The 21,047-nt window shown below is 38.5% G+C and overlaps 2 protein-coding genes and 1 long non-coding RNA gene across 10 annotated transcripts in view; 2 read left to right on the forward strand and 1 right to left on the reverse strand.

Annotated features, from left to right (window-relative positions):
• Positions 1 to 931: 931 nt before the first annotated feature.
• Positions 932 to 16,671, forward strand: LOC137975570 (transcription elongation factor A protein 2-like). The gene is made up of 7 exons (XM_068822688.1): positions 932 to 1,096; positions 5,295 to 5,475; positions 7,043 to 7,285; positions 7,437 to 7,475; positions 9,845 to 9,999; positions 11,137 to 11,355; positions 13,878 to 16,671. Exons 1-7 carry the CDS (start codon positions 968 to 970, stop codon positions 13,884 to 13,886), a joined length of 975 nt encoding a protein of 324 aa, XP_068678789.1. The 5' UTR covers positions 932 to 967; the 3' UTR covers positions 13,887 to 16,671.
• Positions 16,672 to 17,000: 329 nt separating this feature from the next.
• The window catches only part of LOC137976253 (uncharacterized), a 38,303-nt gene continuing 34,256 nt past the window's right edge, over positions 17,001 to 21,047 (forward strand). For all 3 annotated transcript variants that reach the window (XR_011117730.1, XR_011117732.1, XR_011117731.1), the window contains exons 1-2: positions 17,001 to 17,246; positions 18,118 to 18,152. This is a non-coding gene — a long non-coding RNA (uncharacterized lncRNA). The remainder of the gene's footprint in view (positions 17,247 to 18,117; positions 18,153 to 21,047) is intronic.
• Positions 19,481 to 21,047, reverse strand: part of LOC137976250 (regulator of G-protein signaling 19-like) — a 29,474-nt gene continuing 27,907 nt past the window's right edge. For all 6 annotated transcript variants that reach the window (XM_068823545.1, XM_068823542.1, XM_068823546.1 and 3 more), the window contains one exon: positions 19,481 to 21,047. This exon is cut by the window's right edge and continues 1,206 nt beyond it. The gene's annotated coding sequence lies outside the window, so the exon portion shown is untranslated.

Genomic DNA, 21,047 nt, shown 5'->3' on the forward strand with positions numbered 1-21,047 from the left:
AACTCGTAAGCGCGCGTCGCAGTCTGGTCTTCTCGAGACAGAGGTGAGAGATGGTTTCATGCAGACTGGGACGCCTAAAATGCTCTGTTGCAAACATGGCGGTTCACGAGTGAAGTTGTCTCTCTGGCCTTTCTGTGGACGATTTCCAGCACCTACCGGTACAATTTGGGCAAGTTTTGAAAGCTGAAAACGTCAATCGACGCTGTATTTTGCTGGTCGGACTAGGTGGCCGACACTTATACAAAATCAATGAAATGAGAATCGGGGGGCTTTCCTTGTCATGGAATGGCGGAATTACCCAGAATTCTTTTTGGCCATGAAGGAGGCAACTTGAGAAGCACGAGACTGGCCCTCATCAAATGGCTAAAGCGCGGCCGGAGCAAAAAGTATTGAGAAGAAGATCTCTAGCCAGATAGTGGTGATTCGCGACAAAGTAGTGCCTTTTTTCGCTGTTATCCTCGTAGCAAAAAAACTGGCCTTTCATAATTCTTGTTAAGCCAAGGGTATAATGTAAATAAGAGAATACTGAGATTTATATTTGGAAATTACCGATTCCGATTCCGGATTCCCGATTTTCTGGTTTTCCATTTGCCCATATTTAATGATGAGTTTTGTAAATGACAAGAAGTATTTTTGTGCAAACGGCATTCCTTAGTTTACCTGCATCCACTGATTCTTTAAAGTCATTTACTTGGACAAATGTGATCGCTGTGGGCCTCCATACTCAGCTTAGCTAGCTGCGCTGTTTGAGATTCCTTTTCATTGATTTCTGTGTACTGTGTTGTTCCGCATAGATAACTTATCCACTGATGTAAGCTCCCTGCATTTTCAACAGGCTGTAAGACACCTACTCGAAGGACTACTCGAAGTACATACCAACTATGGAGGTATCTGCTGTCCTATATACGTGGGCTCATAGAGCATAGTTACCTTGTTCCGCTCCAATGTCGGCCATGTTGTGGCGCGAATGCTAATTCGTCCATGTGTTTCGTTGCTTTTACGCTTTCGTTGGGGTCGAGGCATAAAAATGAATCTTGAAGAAGAGGTTTTTAAGATCGGCAAGCAGCTTGAGAAAATTGTCGGCGAGGAAGGAACGGTGAGCCACGTATGTTTATGTTTTGACCGGTCAGTTTTGTAAAATGCAAACAAAAGCTTGTAGGACCCAATTACGACTCCTCAAAATGTAATATTTTCCTCTTAAATAGGTTCGACAATCCTGTCTTAAGGTTTTTTCCTTTTTTTTTCTTACAAAACAAACAATACGCTTTTCCACATTCGCGAGGACATTCTTAGTAAGGCACAAACAAGGTTGGAGACCGAAACCCGGAGACCTAATTTGTTACAAGCTCCTTCGGGGAAAGAGGACTGGCTCAGGTGATAACACTTCCCTTCTAATCCCCATGGCACAAAATTGAATTCATTACTATGGGTTGTTAATGTTTTGTTGGTTCTCTTCTCTGTGTCGGTAGGTTTTTGTGGGACACTCTGGTTACCCTCATCTCTTCGTCCAATAAACCAACCATTGATTTGATTTTCCCAAATTTCGTGAGACTTGATCGATTCTACAGCACAGTCAGCATAGTGAACACTGGTGCTCAGCCATATAAGCTTGAGACTTACATGTGTACGCTTATATTGAGAAACATTGTAATTGATAGTGACTTAGGGATACTTGGGAGAAATCTAAGTGCTCCTCAGAAAGAGTTGAACCTATTCATCTTCTGGCCTTGATGGTGGACAAAACACTGACTCCCAGTCTATGGACTACCCCAGGGTTCGTACAGGTCATGAAAAACCTGGAAAGTCATAGAATTGAAGTATTTCAGTTTCCAGGCCTGGAAAGTCATGGAATTTAATTGTTGGTCATGGAAAGTCATGGAAAATTATAGTTATGTGTGGTATGTAAATTATTGCAGAAGTGGTAGCAAGGAAAAAATAAAATGCAGATGAGTTATTTCAGAAAATACCCCAAAAACAAGGACAATATTGACAATTTTCGAAACTCCAGGCAGCTAAACTTTAGGTCACGGAAAACCGGAAAAAAGTCATGGAAAAGGTCATGGAAAGTCATGGAATTTGAAAAACTCTTAAGAGTACGAACGCTGTACCCCGATGGATGACCCAAATGGACTACCCTAAAAATATCTCAACTGGTGCTTATGCCAAACAACCCATTTTAACCCATTAACTCCTGGGGGTTTCCAATTGAGGAGTAAAATCGTCTGGCCCTAGACAGAGTAAAATACTAAGTATGGCTGGTTTGGGCCGGTTTGGGTATCAAAGGGTTAAGCAATGTTGATCAACAGTATTTAAGTCTAAGCACTCATTTTAAAAAGGTTACCTTTTGATAATAAAATATTGTTGTGATGGACGATTACTTCATGTAAGTGAAGTAGGACTGACCGTGCAATTCCTGGATTTATGTGTAGTCGCATGTATCCGTGCAGACGAAAATAAACATTATTTATGTGTAATGTACGATGTAAGTATATAATCAATTTAGTTCTTTCAATAGTACTCATTCGAAAAACAGTACTTTTAAGAGGTAATCCATTTGGGTAGTCCATTGGTGTATTCCATGGACTGGGGGCAGTGCTCGAAATTGAGAAAAATTCCAGGTTGTCCTGTTTCAAAAGTCGGGCGACTGGACACATAAATTTGGTTGCCCTGATGACTGCTTGGCTGCCCATGCATTAGGAAACTCCGCACTATGTACGCTGTATTGAGATGCAATCACACAGCATTGGAGCTGCCAGGGTATCCCATAGTTCTAAGCGTGTGCCTGTGGCTTTTTGGGTGTTACCGCAACAGAACTGATTGCATGATTAATTAATTGCAGGAAATGCACAGAACTTTGATTGACATTTTGAAAGGATTCATTTAAGTGAAATAAGCTTAAGGTTCAGTTCAGTTACCGTATTTACCCGTGTATAAGTCGACCTTTTATGGCCTCAAAAGAAGCTCCAAAATCGCCCTCGACTTATACACGGGTCAAAGATTTTGAGCCAAGTTTCAGTTAAGTAATTTATTCAAAATCAACATAATAATGTTGTCTTGAGCATAACGAACGCAGTGGACAAAAGCCGACAAAATCTTGACTTAAAAATGAATGACAAAGGACTTCAAAATGAATGTAAGCAATTCCAGTTGAAGTGAAAAAGGATTTGTCCAAATCTAATGTTGAAGATACTCACAAGCACAAATATGAAACAGACACTGGAAATTTTCGTTTTCCAAAGGGGGAAAGCTCTAAAAGGCATTTCTGTTTCTTCAAACAAACGCAATCGTTCAACGGCTTAGTAACCTGGCGCAATACCTCGTGTTTGCGTGCAAGCAGTGTCACTCGTGTTGTGTGAAAATGCTGGTTGGTAATGAGTGTTTTTTATTCTTTATACAAACCTGGCTGATTTAAATGCTTTTGCACACTTCGTATTGTTTGGTTTATGAGTTTTGTTGTGTTTGTCACGTGAGAAATTATAAGTCAAGGACCAATTAAACCTTGATCATTTTCGTATCGTTCGCAAGGTATTTTCAAAGATTGACTCTTGCTTCTGTGATGTTGTGCTTATCCTCTAAATCCCTCTATCGTTGAACAATGAAACAGGTTAGTTTGAGGTTTACATGTTTGATTTTCTGAGAACTTTTTCGAAACTCAAGGACAAAATGCCCACATATACAACAACTGCTGAACCACAAAACTATTAAGCGCTTGAGGCCCTGATTTTTTTGTGTATCCACATTTCCAGAAATCGAAGAATACAATATTAGTGTCCCAGTAACATTGAACATAGAAATTAAGAAATTGCTTTTTTTGCCATCAAATATGGGGGGTCGACTTATACACAGGATCGACTTATACGCGGGTAAATACGGTAATAGCACGTTTTTGAATGGTTGTGAGTCAGTAGTTTAAGTTACAATGTACATGTAACCAGTTTCAGCAGTTTGATTTGTTCAGTTTCAAGAGTTTGTAATTGACGGAAACCTGCCACAGAAATTGAACAGTTATATCATCATTGTAAATAGAACATTGATTATGCAATACATGGTTTCTTTTGTAAACTTTAAAGTCCTCGATACTCCAACTGTCCATTGGGGAACTCGTGGTTGAAATTTTAGCATTTTTGATCTCCACTGCCTGCATGTTTGTGATATCGTCTCTTGCATTTTCCTATCTGACATTACAGGGTTCGTAAGGGTCATGAAAAACCTGGAAAGTCATGGAATTTAAGAATTTCATTTTCCAGGCCTGGAAAGTCATGGAATTTTTTGGTCGCCTTTAGAAACTCATGGAAAATTTTAATTATAAATGGGTAAATTAATCATTGCAGTGTCAAAGCAAGGATAAGATGGAATAGACGAGTTTCTATCAAGCTTGTAATCGAAAGTTTCACTGAGTTGGATGGAAAGAGGTTGTTAATTTCTACATATTTGATCTGAGTAACATCTTCAATCTTTCTGGGTTTAGTACTTTGCTAGTAACCACATGTCTTCTCAGCGGGCTATTTACGTAAGACTTCTACCATAGCACTACTACACCTCTGCTGGCACGACTTCTGGGTGACCTCTTAAATGGTCTTAATTTCCCCCGACTTGAAAAAATGTCTGGGACGCTGCAGTTCAATACAACCCAACTCAGCCCTTCTGTTTTTGCGTAACACATACCACAGGCAACCCAGTGTATGCTCATGGATTGTCTAGTTTCTTATTATTTGAAAAAAATTGAACAAGTTTTTATATATTTTCTGGTTAATTTTGTGAAAATTATATTGGTTTAAACAGTGGAATTTTTATCTTTCATAAATCAACATTATTGTACTGTAATTTTCTGTGTATTTATCACGATATTCAAGATAAATAGTTATTGTTTCTCGTTTCACTGTAATTTTTTATTTGCCTTCTGTGTATCTTGAATAAAATTGTAGTTTGTGGTAAATGTCCTGACTGTTATTGTTCTTATTTTTCTTGGTCATAAATTGACTTGCTCTATTGATCTGGAAAACTGGCTTTAGGATCAGGAAAATGTAACCACTGACATCCTGTAGCCTCTGTTTTGAAAATTGCCTCACAGTACACTTCCTGTTGGCAAAAAAAAAACAAAAAAAAAAACAAAATAAAAAACAATTAACATGCAAAAATTGAGTCCTAGGACTGTCAGTTAAATTAATGATGCCAATCAAAATGGTGCTTTGAAAGGACAGGAACCATTTGAGCAAGAAAAAAATATTTATAGAACCTACATGTTGGCTGTATCATTTATTAACATTGATTAATTGAATTTTTTATGCATGCAGATGGATTCTGATAGTGCTGTGGATCTCTTAAAAAGGCTGAAAGATCTTCCTATCACGCTAGAAATTCTCCAGAAGACAAGAATAGGCATGTCAGTGAACACGCTGAGAAAAAAGAGCAAAAATGCAGATCTGCAAACACAAGCCAAGACACTGATTAAATCATGGAAAAAACTTTTACCTGGTAAGGTTAAATTTGTTGCATAAGACAGTGATTCAGATAAGATACTCATCTTAGATTAAAAAAAAAATGTCATTTAAAACTAGACAAAATGTAGTACTCAAGGAATTAAATGACACAGACCAGATAGTATGTCGAGACCAGACCCTGGTATTGATCCCAGCTTAATGCCTCCAGATTCTTGTGCAATACTATTCACATAAGACTTATCTGGAACACTTGAAAGTTGGTAGATTAAAATTAATGAAATTTTGATAGCACAAAATCTATCCATAAATGATCTTTCTAAGGCTGTTGCCAATTTCTTGACATTCCTGGTCCACTCATTTAAATAGTTACATTACATTGTAGCTTGCTGTGTTTTGTTTTAGATTAGTTTTAAAGTGATACTATGATCAAAAAATCACTTAGTTTTTTCCTTCAGAATTTGAAAGTGTGTTATGCTTAAACACCTGCCTGGCAAAAAACTTGAGCTTTGATTTTTATCTAAAGGCTGTCTACTTAAGTAAACACAGTTTATTATGTATCCAAAACACAAGTTTAAAATCTGAAAGCCTGAAACTCCTGTGCTGCATCATGTATTAATTCAGTCACTTACAAATGCATTGCATTTTTAAACTACTGAGTCTGTGAAGTTATTTTCTCCTCAATCTAGCTCTCTGAAGATTTTAAAGATAGTATTGGCAGACCATTAAATAGAAAAATTCCAGTTAAAATAAAGAAGTGTCTTTTTGAAATACAGTACAATGTAAAATGCTGTGAAGAAGAACCTAGAATTTTTGATGTTTGGCAACATTGATTCTTGTAGTTTGGAGTACTTATTGGAAGTTTAGGCTAAATAGGTGCTTAATTAGGATCTTAATTTCTATGAAGAAGGATACTGTTGTTGATTACAAGAAATTGCTATAAATGATGTTTGTCCTTCATAATAGGCTTTTATTTACCAAAAATCTAACAAAACTAGGTTACCGGTAACAGCAAGAAGATACATGTAATTATGCAGTTTTCAATAATGGTTGTATACATTATATGTACATGTATCATGTATATATGATATGTAGGAAGCTCTATTGTTGCATTTTACGTTATATTTTCAGCACTGCCTTGTCAACTATATTGGCGTGGTAAAAGTCTATATTATGGCCAAATTTCAGCATATTTCATATAAGAACCTGTTGATTTTTCTTGGCTAAACTGGGTTTTATAGTTTGTAGTATTAAAATGTCACATTTCTGCCAGCAGGTTCTTGAATCTTAGGTTCTTCTTCGTGGTATTTTACTGTAATTAAGGCTTATAACTTGGTTCACTTAGTGTTTAGTTAACACAGAGGTAAAAAAGATTGGGTTTTTTGATCATAATATCACTTTAAGCCGGGGTTTGAATAGCTCTAAGCCAGCTGCCAGCAGTGTACCTCAGCTTATGTATTTTGGAACTCACCCCCGCTACACATACACATAGTTTAGTTTTACTTTTACTCAAATAGCCCTTAACTAAGGACTCTAGAACTGCCACTTGTAAGGTTGTCTGTACAACACCAGCCTGCTACAGCATTAGTATTTTTCTTTTCAAGATAAAGAAAAAGGTGGTGGAAAATCCGAGGAAAATGGAGATAGGAAGACTCCAAACAGTGACAAATCAAGTCGGAGTAGTTCTCCAGCACAAAGCACCAAGTCATCGTCATCTGCTCCCTCTACCCCTAAGGACAACAAAGAGGTCACTTTCCCACCCCCAAAGGTCACTGATAACTCTGTGCGGGGCAAGTGTAGGAAGATGATGGTTGATTCTCTGAAGGTGGAAGTTGAGTTTGAGCAAAGTATGTAGATTCAGTTTTGTCCTTGGTTGCGTTATTTTCCTCATGATGATTTACATTATTCCTCTCAATTGTGTAACAGTCATGTGGTGCCTAAAAAGGCCTAGACAGGACGAAGAGGTTGCTTGAAATAATTTGTTATTTTCTTTTGCAGCAATTAGTGCTGAAGACTTTGCTGCTGCATGTGAGGAATGTATCCTTTGAATATCACTGATAAACAATTTTCTGAACAATTATACCAGTAATTAAAGGTGCACTGTCATGCTGAATTTGCTGTTTTTAGGTTAAAACTGAGTAAAAATTCAAATTACCAATCAGGGGTGCGGCTTATTTGTGGGAACGTTTGAAAAAGGCTGCTTCCGGTGTCCAGTTTTCCATCTTCGCGTCCGATCCAATGCCTGGTTACTAAGCCATGAGCGTTCCACTCACATTCTTGTTGCAATTCAAAAAACAGTGTTGAATGAAGAAATTCCTCTCATCAAATACCAGAAAAAGATTAATCATATGTCAAAGTTGGTCAAAACAATGTTCATTATAATTTATTAAAGTGCTAAGAGTGTGGGTAAGACTTTGCCCGTTTCAATGTTAATAGTGAGTTTATGTTCTATGAACAGTAGATGACGAAGACTTCTAAAGGCTCGACTTTGGATTTGTTGTGATTTCTTTCAAAAAAAACGTTTTTTCCAAAGTTTGAGCTGCTAAATTCAGGGTGCGGCTTATCGTGGGGTGCGGCTTACAGTGTATCTGCGGTTGTTTATAGTAGTACCAGAAACTCATAAGGGTTGAAATGTGTAACGCGCGTTCACAGCTTTCGAATGTTCAGTGCGAATTGATTGGTTGAATCTGTCATTGCTAAGTACCATATTTGGAAACTCCTCGCTCTTGTTGTTCCAAATATGGTACTTAGCAAATTGAATATTCAGAAGCTTGTTTCCCAGCACACAAGGGGTCGTTACACGTTTCAACCCTTATGGGTTTCTGGTAGTACTTAAGGACGTTGGCGCCCATTGCTACTGCGCATCTTTTCGCACATGTCACGCACACGTCATTCATCGTAGACCACGCAGGTAAACACGATGCTAAGGGTGCAAAAATTTTCCACAAGAATGAAACATGAAAGTATGTGCCATCATGGGATAGCTGTGGACCCAGGTCTTCTTGGGAATGTCACGCAATGGCGTGACAGTGCGAATAAACAATCGCTTTGAGAACTTCGCAGCGATTTTACTCTCTTGAATGCTCGGTGACCCCCATTTTTCTTTCCGTATATCACTTCCTTTCTTGATTTTGTCCATTTTGACAAAAAACAAAAAAAATCTGTACGTGAGAAGTTACAAATATTTGGCCTTTTATGCTCTCTTGCGACCAAAGTTTTCTTTCTTAGACTAAGATGTATCGTTTTTTAAGGTCTATTTCACCTCAGAAAAAGACATCAGCTGCAAAGGTTAATTTAGTTATATTAGTTATGTTGAACTGAGTACGTTTACCTGATCTAAATTTCACTCATGTAGCTTTTTTCTTGCTGACAGTTGTAAGCTAAGATCGTCTTAAAGTAACGCAATCTTCCACAAATGCACCTCATGATCTCGATAACGAGCACGGTGACCCCCCATTTTTTTTGCCTTTTTGGCAAGAAAAATCTGTAGGTGGGAACGTTTTGGGCGCGAACGTCCTTAAGCTCATATGTACAACCTTCCTGACAACTTAAAGATGAGATATGAATTGTATTTATTGCACAAAGAGCTAGTAGTATTTATTTTTAGCGACTCTGGGGACACCATCTCTAAACTTGAAAAAACTGGCTCGTTTTTTTCAAGTTTTAATCCATTTCCTTCCTCTCCATCCATGGATGCAAATTACAAAGAATAGCTTCAGTGCACTTTAATTGTTATTTGCAACAAAACTACACCATTATTTTTTGGTCTTGCGTGACACAGACATATTTTAGTGTTTTGAAGTTTTGACCGAAAGAGCGTGACACGGCCCCTTTAACCGCTTCACCCTTGAACTGGCCTTTATTAACAAGTAAAGCCATTGTGTCTTTGACAGTAAAATCTTTGGGAGTTACCCTTAATAGGGAATGGTTATAAAAAAGTGAAAAAAAGGAAATCATAACATGATTGTCTACAAATCTGGACAAAATGATAAAAACAGCTTTTAGACAAATAATTTTTTTCCACAGTGAAGTCTTGTGGTAAGGTCTCAAACCCCGTCTCTCAGGCAGACGTGTTATAAGTAAGTAACAGGTTTATTGAACTACGCTGGCCACACACAACAGAAGCTGATTTCCAGCCGTAGGTACATGTAAATACATTACAATTGCGTTACAAGTAATTAAACTGTATGTTGTAACGTTATACTTCAAGGAGAAGTAATTGTACGTATATTTGCACATACATGTATATGTTTCCATATTTTGTTTGGCTAGTACCGTGCTCAATTTGCTAGTCCAGTATTTAAGTTTGTATTGACTTTAACATAGACTGTTATGTTTTGGCAAACCAGCGCCATGATACAATCAATCTTGTCGCTTTTTGTGTTGTGACCCTTGACCTTCTGTAGGTATATTTCAGGAGTTCAAAGACGCAAACGCAAAGTACAAGCAGCGTGTCAGAAGTCGAGTCAACAATCTGCGTGATGCTAAAAATCCTCTCCTTAAATTGAAAGTCCTGTCTGGGCAGATCTCCCCTGAAACATTTGCCACAATGCCAACAGAGGTACTGTTAAATCCAGCGGCTCCAGAATCTGAATCGGTTGCTCTAAATTGTATTCCAGTCTGCCTTCTGTTCTTCGGGTATCTAATGATTGAAAAGGTTTTTTTCTTGAACAGTGACATAAAAACAAAGATTTTGAGACAAGATACGACAAATTAGTCGTGAAGTCGTCGCGCTGTTTTGTATCGCCAGCGGTTAAACAAAACAAAATGTGGGCCCGCAGTACTTGTGTGTAAAGAAACCGCTGAAAATGGCGAATGATCGAGCTAAATTATGCTATAATTGTGCCCCATATCTTCAGATTGAAATAAAAAATTGTTTGCGAGAAACACAACTTTAAATTTTCATTTCTTTATTCATGTTGGCAAAGTGGCAACTTTCTAAACCTTTTATTTGGAAAGAACGAAGGTGAAAACAAGTCGCAATTTTCAATGCGACTCCTCCAGATATTGTAGTCGCAAAGGGAAAAAATTCAGTCGCAAGGGCGACTGTATTGACCTCAGCTTGTACGTTTTGTTTTCCCATTTCAGACCACGTGATGTTCTCAAGGGAGTTTTCCTTTTGTTTGTTCATAAGCTATGCATACGTACGCACGCGCATAAGACGACATTTGAAAGGAACTGTTCTCTAGAGTGACATCACGTGGTCTGAAATGGGAAAACAAGACTTCTGGTGGACGAACAAGAGAAGCTAATGAGAGATCTTTTGTTTTCGTCCACCAACATGGCGGCGATGAATTCACGTGGGAAATGGGAAAACAAGACTTCTGGTGGACGAACAAGAGAAGCTAATGAGAGATCTTTTGTTTTCGTCCACCAACATGGCGGCGATGAATTCACGTGAAAACCTCTTATTAAGGTTCGCACGTTTTTAGAAACCAGCACGTCTTGATAACCCTGCTTTACATAACATTGATGGTATTCTTAGAATATAAGTGTCATTGTTCTGGCCTTTGTAATCGTCGTCATCATCATCATCAACTTCATATGTGAGGAGCCTTTCTGAAGGAGGAACACATTTAATATGTCAGATGTTATGTCGTCTCGTAACAAAAGCGGCAAACTAAGGCACCTTCAGATCCTGGAACAGATGGTAACGCAATGAAAAAAACCATCACTGTCACTGTCCTCTTCTTCGCAGGAAATGGCAAGCGATGAAATGAAAAAGTTTCGCCAGGAGTGTGCAAAGGAAAGCATCCGTGAGGCACAGGTGGCTAAAAACCAAGGAACAGAGACAGATCTTTTTAAATGTGGAAAGTGCGGTAAACGAAGAACTACTTACACGCAGCTACAAACTCGAAGTGCTGACGAACCTATGACAACCTTTGTACTCTGTTTAGATTGCGGTAAGCGCTGGAAGGTATGTGGCAGCAGGTCTTGATTATCTCACGACTCGTTATCAAATGAAGAGAGTTATTTTTCGATGGTGGGTCGGGGACAGACAAGCGACTGAAAATAAGCGTTAAAAACCGACGTTTCGTAGTCTTCACGACGCCATTTTCAAAGTTAACTGTATGAAAATGCCACAAGTATTTAAAGCAGTATTTTGCGCAGAAATTGACAATAGGGAGTGGCAGCATGCGGACTCTAAAACGTCGGGTTTTATCGTTTCTTTTCGCTTGTCTATGTATGACTAAACCATTATTGATAAGATTCGGGAATATTCGGAAATAAATCCGAGTTCTCCTTTGGTGGAGTCGAAGCTACGACCTTCCGATTACTAGTTCGGATGCTTTACCGCTGAGCCATAGGGGATGATCGGAAAAACCCGAGTGCTCCTTTGCAGGAGTCGTAGCTACGACCTTCCGATTGCTAGTTCGGATGCTTTACCGCTGAGTCATAGGGGATGATCGGAAAAACCCGAGTGCTCCTTTGCAGGAGTCGTAGCTACGACCTTCCGATTGCTAGTTCGGATGCTTTACCGCTGAGTCATAGGGGATGATTGGAAAAATCCGAGTGCTCCTTTGCAGGAGTCGTAGCTACGACCTTCCGATTGCTAGTTCGGATGCTTTACCGCTGAGTCATAGGGGATGATTGGAAAAATCTGAGTGCTCCTTTGCAGGAGTCGTAGCTACGACCTTCCGATTGCTAGTTCGGATGCTTTACCGCTGAGTCATAGGGGATGATTGGAAAAATCCGAGTGCTCCTTTGCAGGAGTCGTAGCTACGACCTTCCGATTGCTAGTTCGGATGCTTTAACGCTGAGTCATAGGGGATGATTGGAAAAATCCGAGTGCTCCTTTGCAGGAGTCGTAGCTACGACCTTCCGATTGCTAGTTCGGATGCTCTACTACTGAGCTGTAGGTGCTGATGGGAAAAGTCCGAGTGCTACTTTGCAGGAGTCGAACCTACAGTACGACCTCCCGACTACTAATTGTAGTTTGGATGCTCTACGACCGACCTACAGGTCAGTCCTGTGTAGGAGACTCGTGGGAGCTAAGACCATTAAAATTGGTTCGTGGGACAACTGCTAGCACTGGAATTGTCGGAAAATGGAGCCTATCGCAATTGTACTGAGAGGATGAGGGACCTTTAGATCCGAGGACGACTACGATTACGAGTGCTCCGTACTGAGCATGCGCATATGGTTTGGACGCCGGATTTTTTTCGAAGTGCGCGTGCTCAAAACGGAAAACTCGTACTCTTAGTCGTGTGCACGACCTCCCATCTAAAGGTCCCTATTAGCGACCTTCAGATTGGAGTACGAGAACGACTACGTACGAGTGCGAGTTTTCTGTGCTGAGCACGCGCATTAGGTTTAAAGAACGAAAATTCTAGAAATGCGCGTGTTCGGCAGTGCGACCCAGAGGTTAGGGCGCTTGCCTTGAGATCCGGGGATCCCGGGTTCAAGGCAGGTCCTGGTCACTGGTCGAATTTGTTCCTGGTAGTCCCTGGTTCAACTTCTTAATTAATAGCTGCACTTGTGAATAGCCAACTAGCTTGCCTCCGGCCAGTTGGGATTCTTAACAGTTGTTGTTGAATGTCACTGTTCTGTCGTGATTGTGTTCATTGGCCCTGAAAAGCCCCTATGGGGAGTGGTCAATTGTGTATGTATGTATGTATGTATGTATGTATGTATGTATGTATGTATGTATGTATGTATGTATGTATGTATGTATGTATGTATGTTCAGAACTGAGAATTCGTACTAGGCCTTTTTACATTATGCTTTTACTTTGCCACTAAAATGCTCCATTTTAATGCTCCTTCTTCCCCACTAAAATGCTTGGTCTCCCCACCTCCCCCCCCCCCAAAAAAAAAAAAGTTACTAAAATGCTCAATTAATGCTCGTTATACATAGGGTGATAAGGCTGTCAGTGAAATTTGAATGTTGTTAATTCCAAAAGTAAAAGAAATGAAGGCTCAGCTTCGTAACAACGAATATGTACAACACAGATGTAGTATGATAAGTTAACAATAGATGGTATTTGATATTTAAGTCACGGAAAGTTAGTCGTTGTTGCTGTGTTGCAACACAAGTGGTGTTTCACTGTAATCTTCTTTTAAAGGATTGTTCTTGTCGGTTTTGTCGTAAAATTTTCATTTTCTCTGAAACTTTTTTTTTGGGGGAAAATGCCACTAAAATGCTTGAATAATGCTTAATGCTTTTGCCTCACTAAAATGCTCGAAAAAATGCCAGCATAATGTACAAAAGCATAATTCGAACTCGTAGCCATCCATGTACTCCAATCTAAAGGTCGCTGTTCACCGGTGAATGGAATGAAGAAGAGATTTATTTATTTTTCTTATCCGGGTTATATACTCCTGGTGCAGTTTTTCAAACCTAAAGATCGACAGAGAGAACGAACCAAAATGGTAATTTTCCTCTCGTTACTTTTCTCTGTCTCAGGCCTAATTTCTTGTTTTTTTCTTCTGCTTGCAGTTCTGTTAAAGATTCTATACTGGATGAATGAAGCAGAAGTAACATCTGACCAAGCTCCTAATTCAGTTTCTTGCACGTGAAGCAGTTATAAATTCAGTGGGACAGTACATGTATAAAATTCCTTTAGATTATCTCAGAGTGTTGACATTACTCTTGAAACTTGATATCCCGTTCAAAACTAACGACTTTTCACAAGGTTCTTTTTGCTCTTACTCGTCAACGGTGGTAGAGTGAAAAAAATATTTAATTATCATATTTCTTGGGGTTAGTTTTTAGTGGTACTACGTTGATTGGTGTTCGCAACACGGTGAGTGTAAAACGCAAACTACAGACTGCAGACTGCAGACCGCGGGGAAAATGCAGACTGCGGTTATAATTTAACTGTTGAAAAAGCCCAAATCCTTAGAAATGCTAACAGTTAAGCCTAAATATTGTTTTAGGCCTAATTAGGCCTAAGGTTAGCATTTCTAAGGGGTTTGGGCTTTTTCAACAGTTACGTTATAACCTCAGTCTGCAGTTTACCCCTGGTCTGCAGTCTGCAGTCTGCTGTCTGCGTTTTACACTGACCTGTTTGCAACACCCTTAATGCCCTTTGACAAAACGAGGGGTTGACCCTAAGGCGAATTGCGAACTTTTTGATCCACCGAGAACTGCCAATTTACTTCTGTGAGCTCGGTTCATAGATACTACCAAATTCTTGTATAACTCCGCCTTTACGTACTACCAGCCAAGTGCATTTGTTTCTGTTGGTTACCAGGGTCGAAGTCATCTCGCGACCAGTCAAAGTACACTTGTTTCTGGAAGCTTGATATAATTTTGGTGGCGAGTTGGTTGGTTGCGAGTTTCCCTGGTTGCGAAATGACTGTAAAACGTTAGCGTTCAGTCATTGTATGTTACGTTTGGAACCCGGTCGGTTTTGGTAAGGTGTTTCCTGCCAAGTATCCAAAAAGGAAATATGAAACTTATCCCATCCCGTAATCCTGTCTCCTTATATCTTTAAGTCCACAATTTGACCACGCGGGCACAACTTACAGGATAATGTTTGTTACGTACGCGACTTAACAGTCACCTCAAAGAATTTTTAATTTATAGACAGCTGTTTCGATAGGAAGGGAGAAAGATAGTAATTCTAACTACACGTGAATTTCAAAACTTAATTTTAGTAAACTCAAGCTGGCCTAAAAGGTATATCAGGTAACACGATGAGAACAGTTTCGGACAGCTGGTCTGATATAAACATGATTTCGAAGTTATGGAGTTTTATATCAGCGACTTAACAGTCACCTCAAAGAATTTTTAATTTATAGACAGCTGTTTCGATAGGAAGGGAGAAAGATAGTAATTCTAACTACACGTGAATTTCAAAACTTAATTTTAGTCAACTCAAGCTGGCCTAAAAGGTATATCAGGTAACACGATGAGAACAGTTTCGGACAGCTGGTCTGATATAAACATGATTACGAAGTTATGGAGTTTTATATCAGCGACTTAACAGTCACCTCAAAGAATTTTTAATTTATATACAGCTGTTTCGATAGGAAGGGAGAAAGATAGTAATTCTAACTACACGTGAATTTCAAAACTTAACAGTTTCGGACAGCTGGTCTGATATAAACATGATTTCGAAGTTATGGAGTTTTATATCAGTGGCAGTGTTTTTTTGTGAAAAAATTAAGTTGTGTGTGGAACGAAGCGACTTTTCTCGGAACGACGCGGAACAGAGCTATGGTGCCGAAGTCTGTTTACTGCTTCAACAACAAAATCATTATCGTTCTATGAGGGAATAGTAAGATAATGGTTTGACACTGACTATTTTTTGATGTTTCGTTCAAGACGTTTCGGCTGGTGCTTAAGTCTTGAACGAAACATCAAAAAATAGTCAAGTGTCAAACCATTATCTTACTATGCTAGCTCTCCTGACTACCACTACTCTATTTTTAAACACTATGAGAGAATCTTTGTTTATATTTTTCGCCTTATTAGCACAAAGCTATCTTTTTCTAATTAGTCAGCCGATAATAAAGTACTTAATATTGGAATTGCTAACTCTGAAAATTTGAACGCGATATGGCCCAAGCGTGAGATAATCTCTGAGCAATGATGTTTTGAAAATTCGAGATTTTAAAAAGGGACGTAAGGGATCGTAAGCGCTTTTTCCAGCCAATAATAACTGGCTAGTTATCAGCTAAAACTGAGGCTTAAAATGGGAGATTTAACTAAGTTTAAGAAGTTCTTTTACCTTTTGAAGTCAATTTGTAAATAACATGACGCCTTCTGCGGGCAACCTCCTACATGTATGTGTAGAGCGTTTGCATTCGCGTGACCAGCAGCCATATTGGATTACTGAAACAAAAAAGAAAGTATTTGCATAAAAATAAAGTTCAATTCGCGGAGGATTAGTTTGGTACACACCATCACATGGCCACCATTTCTTTGTTTTGGAACAGCAACACGGCCGCGGTGACGTCATTTGAAAACGCTCTCAATGTATACAATGACGTCAGCAAAGATCCCGTTAGGTTTAGGCTAGGCTTTTAGGTAAGCATTGGTAAAAGTTGGGGTTACTTCATAGTTGGATCGCTTTGCTGTCTTATTAGGGAGCGCAAGTGCCGTTTTGATGTCGCTGTCGTCTGCTGAATCGTGCTTTCAGAATTAGCATAATTTGACAGGCTTCCGCTAAAATACCGAATTTAGGCTAGCAATGAAATCAATTACTTGTAGCCTTACCGTAACTTGTAAAACTATTTAACCACTAGGATTTATAGGAAAAGCAATAAATAAGTCAACGACCCTGTCTTGACTGACATCTTGGCTGTATGGGTCTCCTTTGGTTTATTTTGGCGAGAAAAGACTAAGCCATAGGAGGGGTGTACGTTGCCTTGGTCTACCATTTCTCATCTGTTTTCGGCCGCCCAAAGAACTTGTTGCGAAATTCCTTCGAAGATGAAACCGCAGCCTAAGATTGTGAAACTGGCCATCGAGGGAATTCATTGAAACTGAACAAAGACATCGTAAAATGGAACATCGAAAGGGCCGCGGTAACCTTGCTCCTCTCTCCTCTCTTCTATTCCCTTTGCTCATGAACATCAATGCGCGGATACCAAGCAAACACTGAAACGGCGGGCGATTTGTTTGTATCGATCTCGCACGAGTTCTCGACCTCCTTGAGATGACCGAATTTGGAGCACCTGGGATACAAGTGACAGCTGATAGGAAACTTTAAATGTAGGATAAATACGCATAGGAAAGGTTGTCAACTGGTTGCTCGTCGAGAACGCGCAATCGGCTACTTCTTTAAATGTGCACCTTTCCACAAAACTAATGTGCTATTTCCAGACGAAATCTTCGAGCTCGTCCGCTTTAAGAGAGGTAAGCATATTTGGCAACGTTCTTCCTTTATGACGTCTCTTTCACATTAATTAATTTTAGTAATTTTAAAGGCAGATAGAGAGACAGTAACGTAAACTCAAACTTCGCTCGGCTCAATTTGTAATCGGCCCCTAGAGGTCGCCACCATAGACGAGTTCACGCTCTTGAGTGAATCATGGGTAATCAGGGCAAGATGGAGAAAAGTTCAAAGATTTGTAAGGAAGTTCAAAACGATGAAAAGTATTCATGATATGCAATTTTGGGTTTTTTATTTTCCAAACAGAGGGAAAGCGCTCAAAGGTGCTGCAGAATAAATTTGGAGAGAATGGATATTGCAGAAATTATGTTATTAAAAAGAGTTTCTGCTATACATTTCCTGTAATTCCAAGGGTACAAAATTACAGAGGATGTATGGAAACAAAAAAAGCAATATTTAGAAATTCCAAAGAATGGATACTAAGTCTAGTTCATCTCAGTTGTGAACATGAACTTATTTGTTTGGTTTATGAAGGTGAAAGTCTATAAAGTAGAGTCATGTACAGTATATTTTGCTTTGAATTTCCATACAAACCTTTGAATTTCCCACCGTGTTGCCCTGATTACCCACGATGCAATCAAGAGCGTGAACGCGTCTATTTATGAAAGTGGTCAATTTACAATAGGATCGAACATGCAATTATACTGGACTATCCCAGAAATCTTTGTCAAAGTAACAAAATTACCATGTCGGGTGTTCCTGGAAGTAATCACGTTTTTAGACTGATTGACTGACTGACTGACAGTAGTAATTATTGTCCGATTGGAAATTGACCTTATTAATATACCGGTATTTAACCATTGTTCCACCCAAAATTCCATTCCACATCTATAGGAGAATGCAGTGTGTCATTATATTCCATTTATGTGGTGAGTACTTAATAACATTTCTAGTGTTTTTCTCATTGGGGACCTCAAGGGTTAATTAAATTAATCTTACCTTTATTTGCTGCTTTTATTGTCTCAAGGGTGACACTACTATTTTCCCAGTCTGGTAAAGCAATACATTTTGGGGGGTTCTTTACATATAAGAACACAAGTTTAATTACTCTTGGGACTGCATCATGCTTGAGTGAACTGCATGGATATTTATTGTTTTAATGAAAATAACCTCCAAAGTGAAAATATAAGTATGGGATTTGTATTGGTAATCGCATGATTTCGAATGCAATTTGGAATAAATACGCACTTGTAAGTAAATTTTTTCAAAGACAACCAAAATTGCAATTTGTAGTCTTTGAAAAAATTTACAAGTGCTTATTTATTCCAAATTGCATGACAAAAATCATGTGATTACTTATTAATAATATACATGAAAAAATTCGAGATGGTGAAGGAGAAGAAACGCATGTGTATCACCAGAAACCCTTAAGGGTTGAAACGTGTAACGGCCCCTTGTGTGCTGGGAAACAAGCTTCTGAATATTCAATTTGCTAAGTACCATATTTGGAACAACAAGAGCAAGGGGTTTCCAAATATGGTACTTAGCACTGAAACATTCAACCATTAAGTTCGCACTGAATATTCGGAAGCTGTGAACGCGCGTTACACGTTTCAACCCTTATGGGTTTCTGGTATCACGCAATTAGGGAAAAATTGTGCCATAAATTGCACCATCCAGGGCGTGTGTGCATGATTTGAAAACAAAATATTTGATTGGTTCTGACCAAACCTTATTGTTTATTAGCCAATCATAATCCAGAATTTTGGTGTGTAATTACACTTTTTGCACTGTGTAACACTTAAACTGCACTGCTCTCAGCCAATCAGAATCGAGTAAATTTTTCATGTATATTATTAGCAAAAATAGCAAATGGTTAAGGGTGTGAATAAGTTGGCTTTTAACATTATGAAACCAACCAAACTGCAATTGACAAGAACAGGGTTCCGAAAGTGAAACAGTCTCTAATGTCATTTCAAGGTCATGTAATTTGAAATTTGCATTTGCTTTGGCTCCTTTGCCACATAATACCTTTTTTCCACATGTGACTCACTGTCACGATGGGTTCATGCAGTTTTAAATTTGTATGTGAAGCCCCTGAAGAGAAAGACCTCTCTCCTAAGCAGGTCCCATTTGAGATATGCCTTGTCACGCAACAGTCGTCCCTCATGATCACTGTTCTCTTGAAAGCAAGGAAATGAGAGACTTGTCTTGTAAAGACAAAGTAAAAAATTTTCATAAAAAAATCATGTTCAAGTTTAGTAATCATCAATGATTTTATTCTCCCTTTGGGAGCAAATAAATTATTCGTTGCTCCTCTTGTAAGAATGTTTATACATCCGCAATACTTGCAACTAACTTATTATTGACACTACAAAGTACCTTGTCGTTGTTTGTTCTTATTTACAATTATTTACAACTAGTGTAGCTTCTAAATGATTTTGTCATGTAAATCTCCAACTTGGACTACTGACCTTGAGGGTCGTGATAAATCTCAGTGTGTAGTATTAAAACTAATATAATTATTGGCCTGTTGTTTCATTTGTGATTTGCTTTATTTTACTTTTTATTTCTATTCAAATGAAGACAGTGGCAAATTCAGGGATGCAAAACCCTTTTCAACCAGTGCAAAGGAGTTCTTCTGAAAATTTCACTATTTAATGCCTTCTGAGCTAAAATATAACAAATTATCTCTCTGCTAGTCAATCTTATTTACAATATGATTCTGTCTTCAAATTTTCATACAAATTAATGTATACTTTTTGGTAATTGGATTTAAGTCAATTGATTGAATCAAATAAAAGAGTAAAATCATAAAAAATGCTTGTTTGACAGACCAGTCTTTCTGTTCAAGGAATAAGTGAAAGAATGTTTTTTATAAAAGGCTGATTGTTGCAAACGTTGAACATAACAAGGAAAGCCCTTGATTCTGCATGCAACATGTGAATTGAAAAAGGTGATTTTTACACTTGATGCGATAAATTATCCGCTTGTAAACATAATTGCCAGTTTTCTGATTTATTCCATAAAAAAAACTTCCTCAAACTAGGTGCCATTGTCAAACGTTTTGAAAGAAAATTTGATTGGTCAACCTTATTTCCAGGCTTTTTCATCTCCCCACCCAGAGTGGAAGTGGAGATATGAAAGAGCCTGGGGGTGACTCGGTGAGACTGTTAACAGGTCTCTCTGAACCTTGACATCTATCATTAAAAAACCAAAAAATTCGGAACTTTTTGGTTTGCCTATTATATGGCAAAATATTTAGAGGCATTGCATAGTACAGTACACAGTATACATAGTATAATAGCCTATGCAGAATATTTTATGTAAAGGCCTTTTTTAAGATGTGTTGATTCTTTTAGTTCAGCTACTTCAACAAGACATGAAAGGTTCAAAAATAGGTGTTAGAACAAAGAAAAATTCAAAGGTCTGAAAAGGATTCTTTTGAAGACTGCCTCTATTAACAAACTGAATTGAAAGTTTTCTTGAATTTTTTCAGAAGAGAAAACCAAAACCAAACTTCTTTTGTATTATTAAATACTCCTGTACAATAACGAGAGACGTCGATCAAGGCGAAAGTATGAAATTTAACCTTGATGTCTCACTGTTACGGCTGATTAGTGATCTATTGATATGAGCAAGAGCTTTCTCCAATAAACTTTCTCCTTTGCTATCTTGCAATCAGACGAACTATATAAAGTGAGCGATTCGGCGTTTAAAGGCCCGTTCAAACGGTCATGATAGTTGATGATAGTTGATGATAGTTTCAACTATCACGCACGTTTGAACACGAACTATCATTCACTATCATCAACTATCATCAA

This window comes from Montipora foliosa, chromosome 11 (assembly GCF_036669935.1).
Source record: "Montipora foliosa isolate CH-2021 chromosome 11, ASM3666993v2, whole genome shotgun sequence".
Lineage (NCBI taxonomy): Eukaryota > Metazoa > Cnidaria > Anthozoa > Scleractinia > Acroporidae > Montipora > Montipora foliosa.

Coding starts and splice junctions, on each gene's coding strand:
- LOC137975570 (XM_068822688.1), top strand. CDS start 968: ATGCTAATTCGTCCATGTGTTTCGTTGCTTTTACGCTTTCGTTGGGGT. Junction 1,097..5,294: donor TTGTCGGCGAGGAAGGAACG/GTGAGCCACGTA, acceptor TTATGCATGCAG/ATGGATTCTGATAGTGCTGT. Junction 10,000..11,136: donor TTGCCACAATGCCAACAGAG/GTACTGTTAAAT, acceptor TCTTCTTCGCAG/GAAATGGCAAGCGATGAAAT.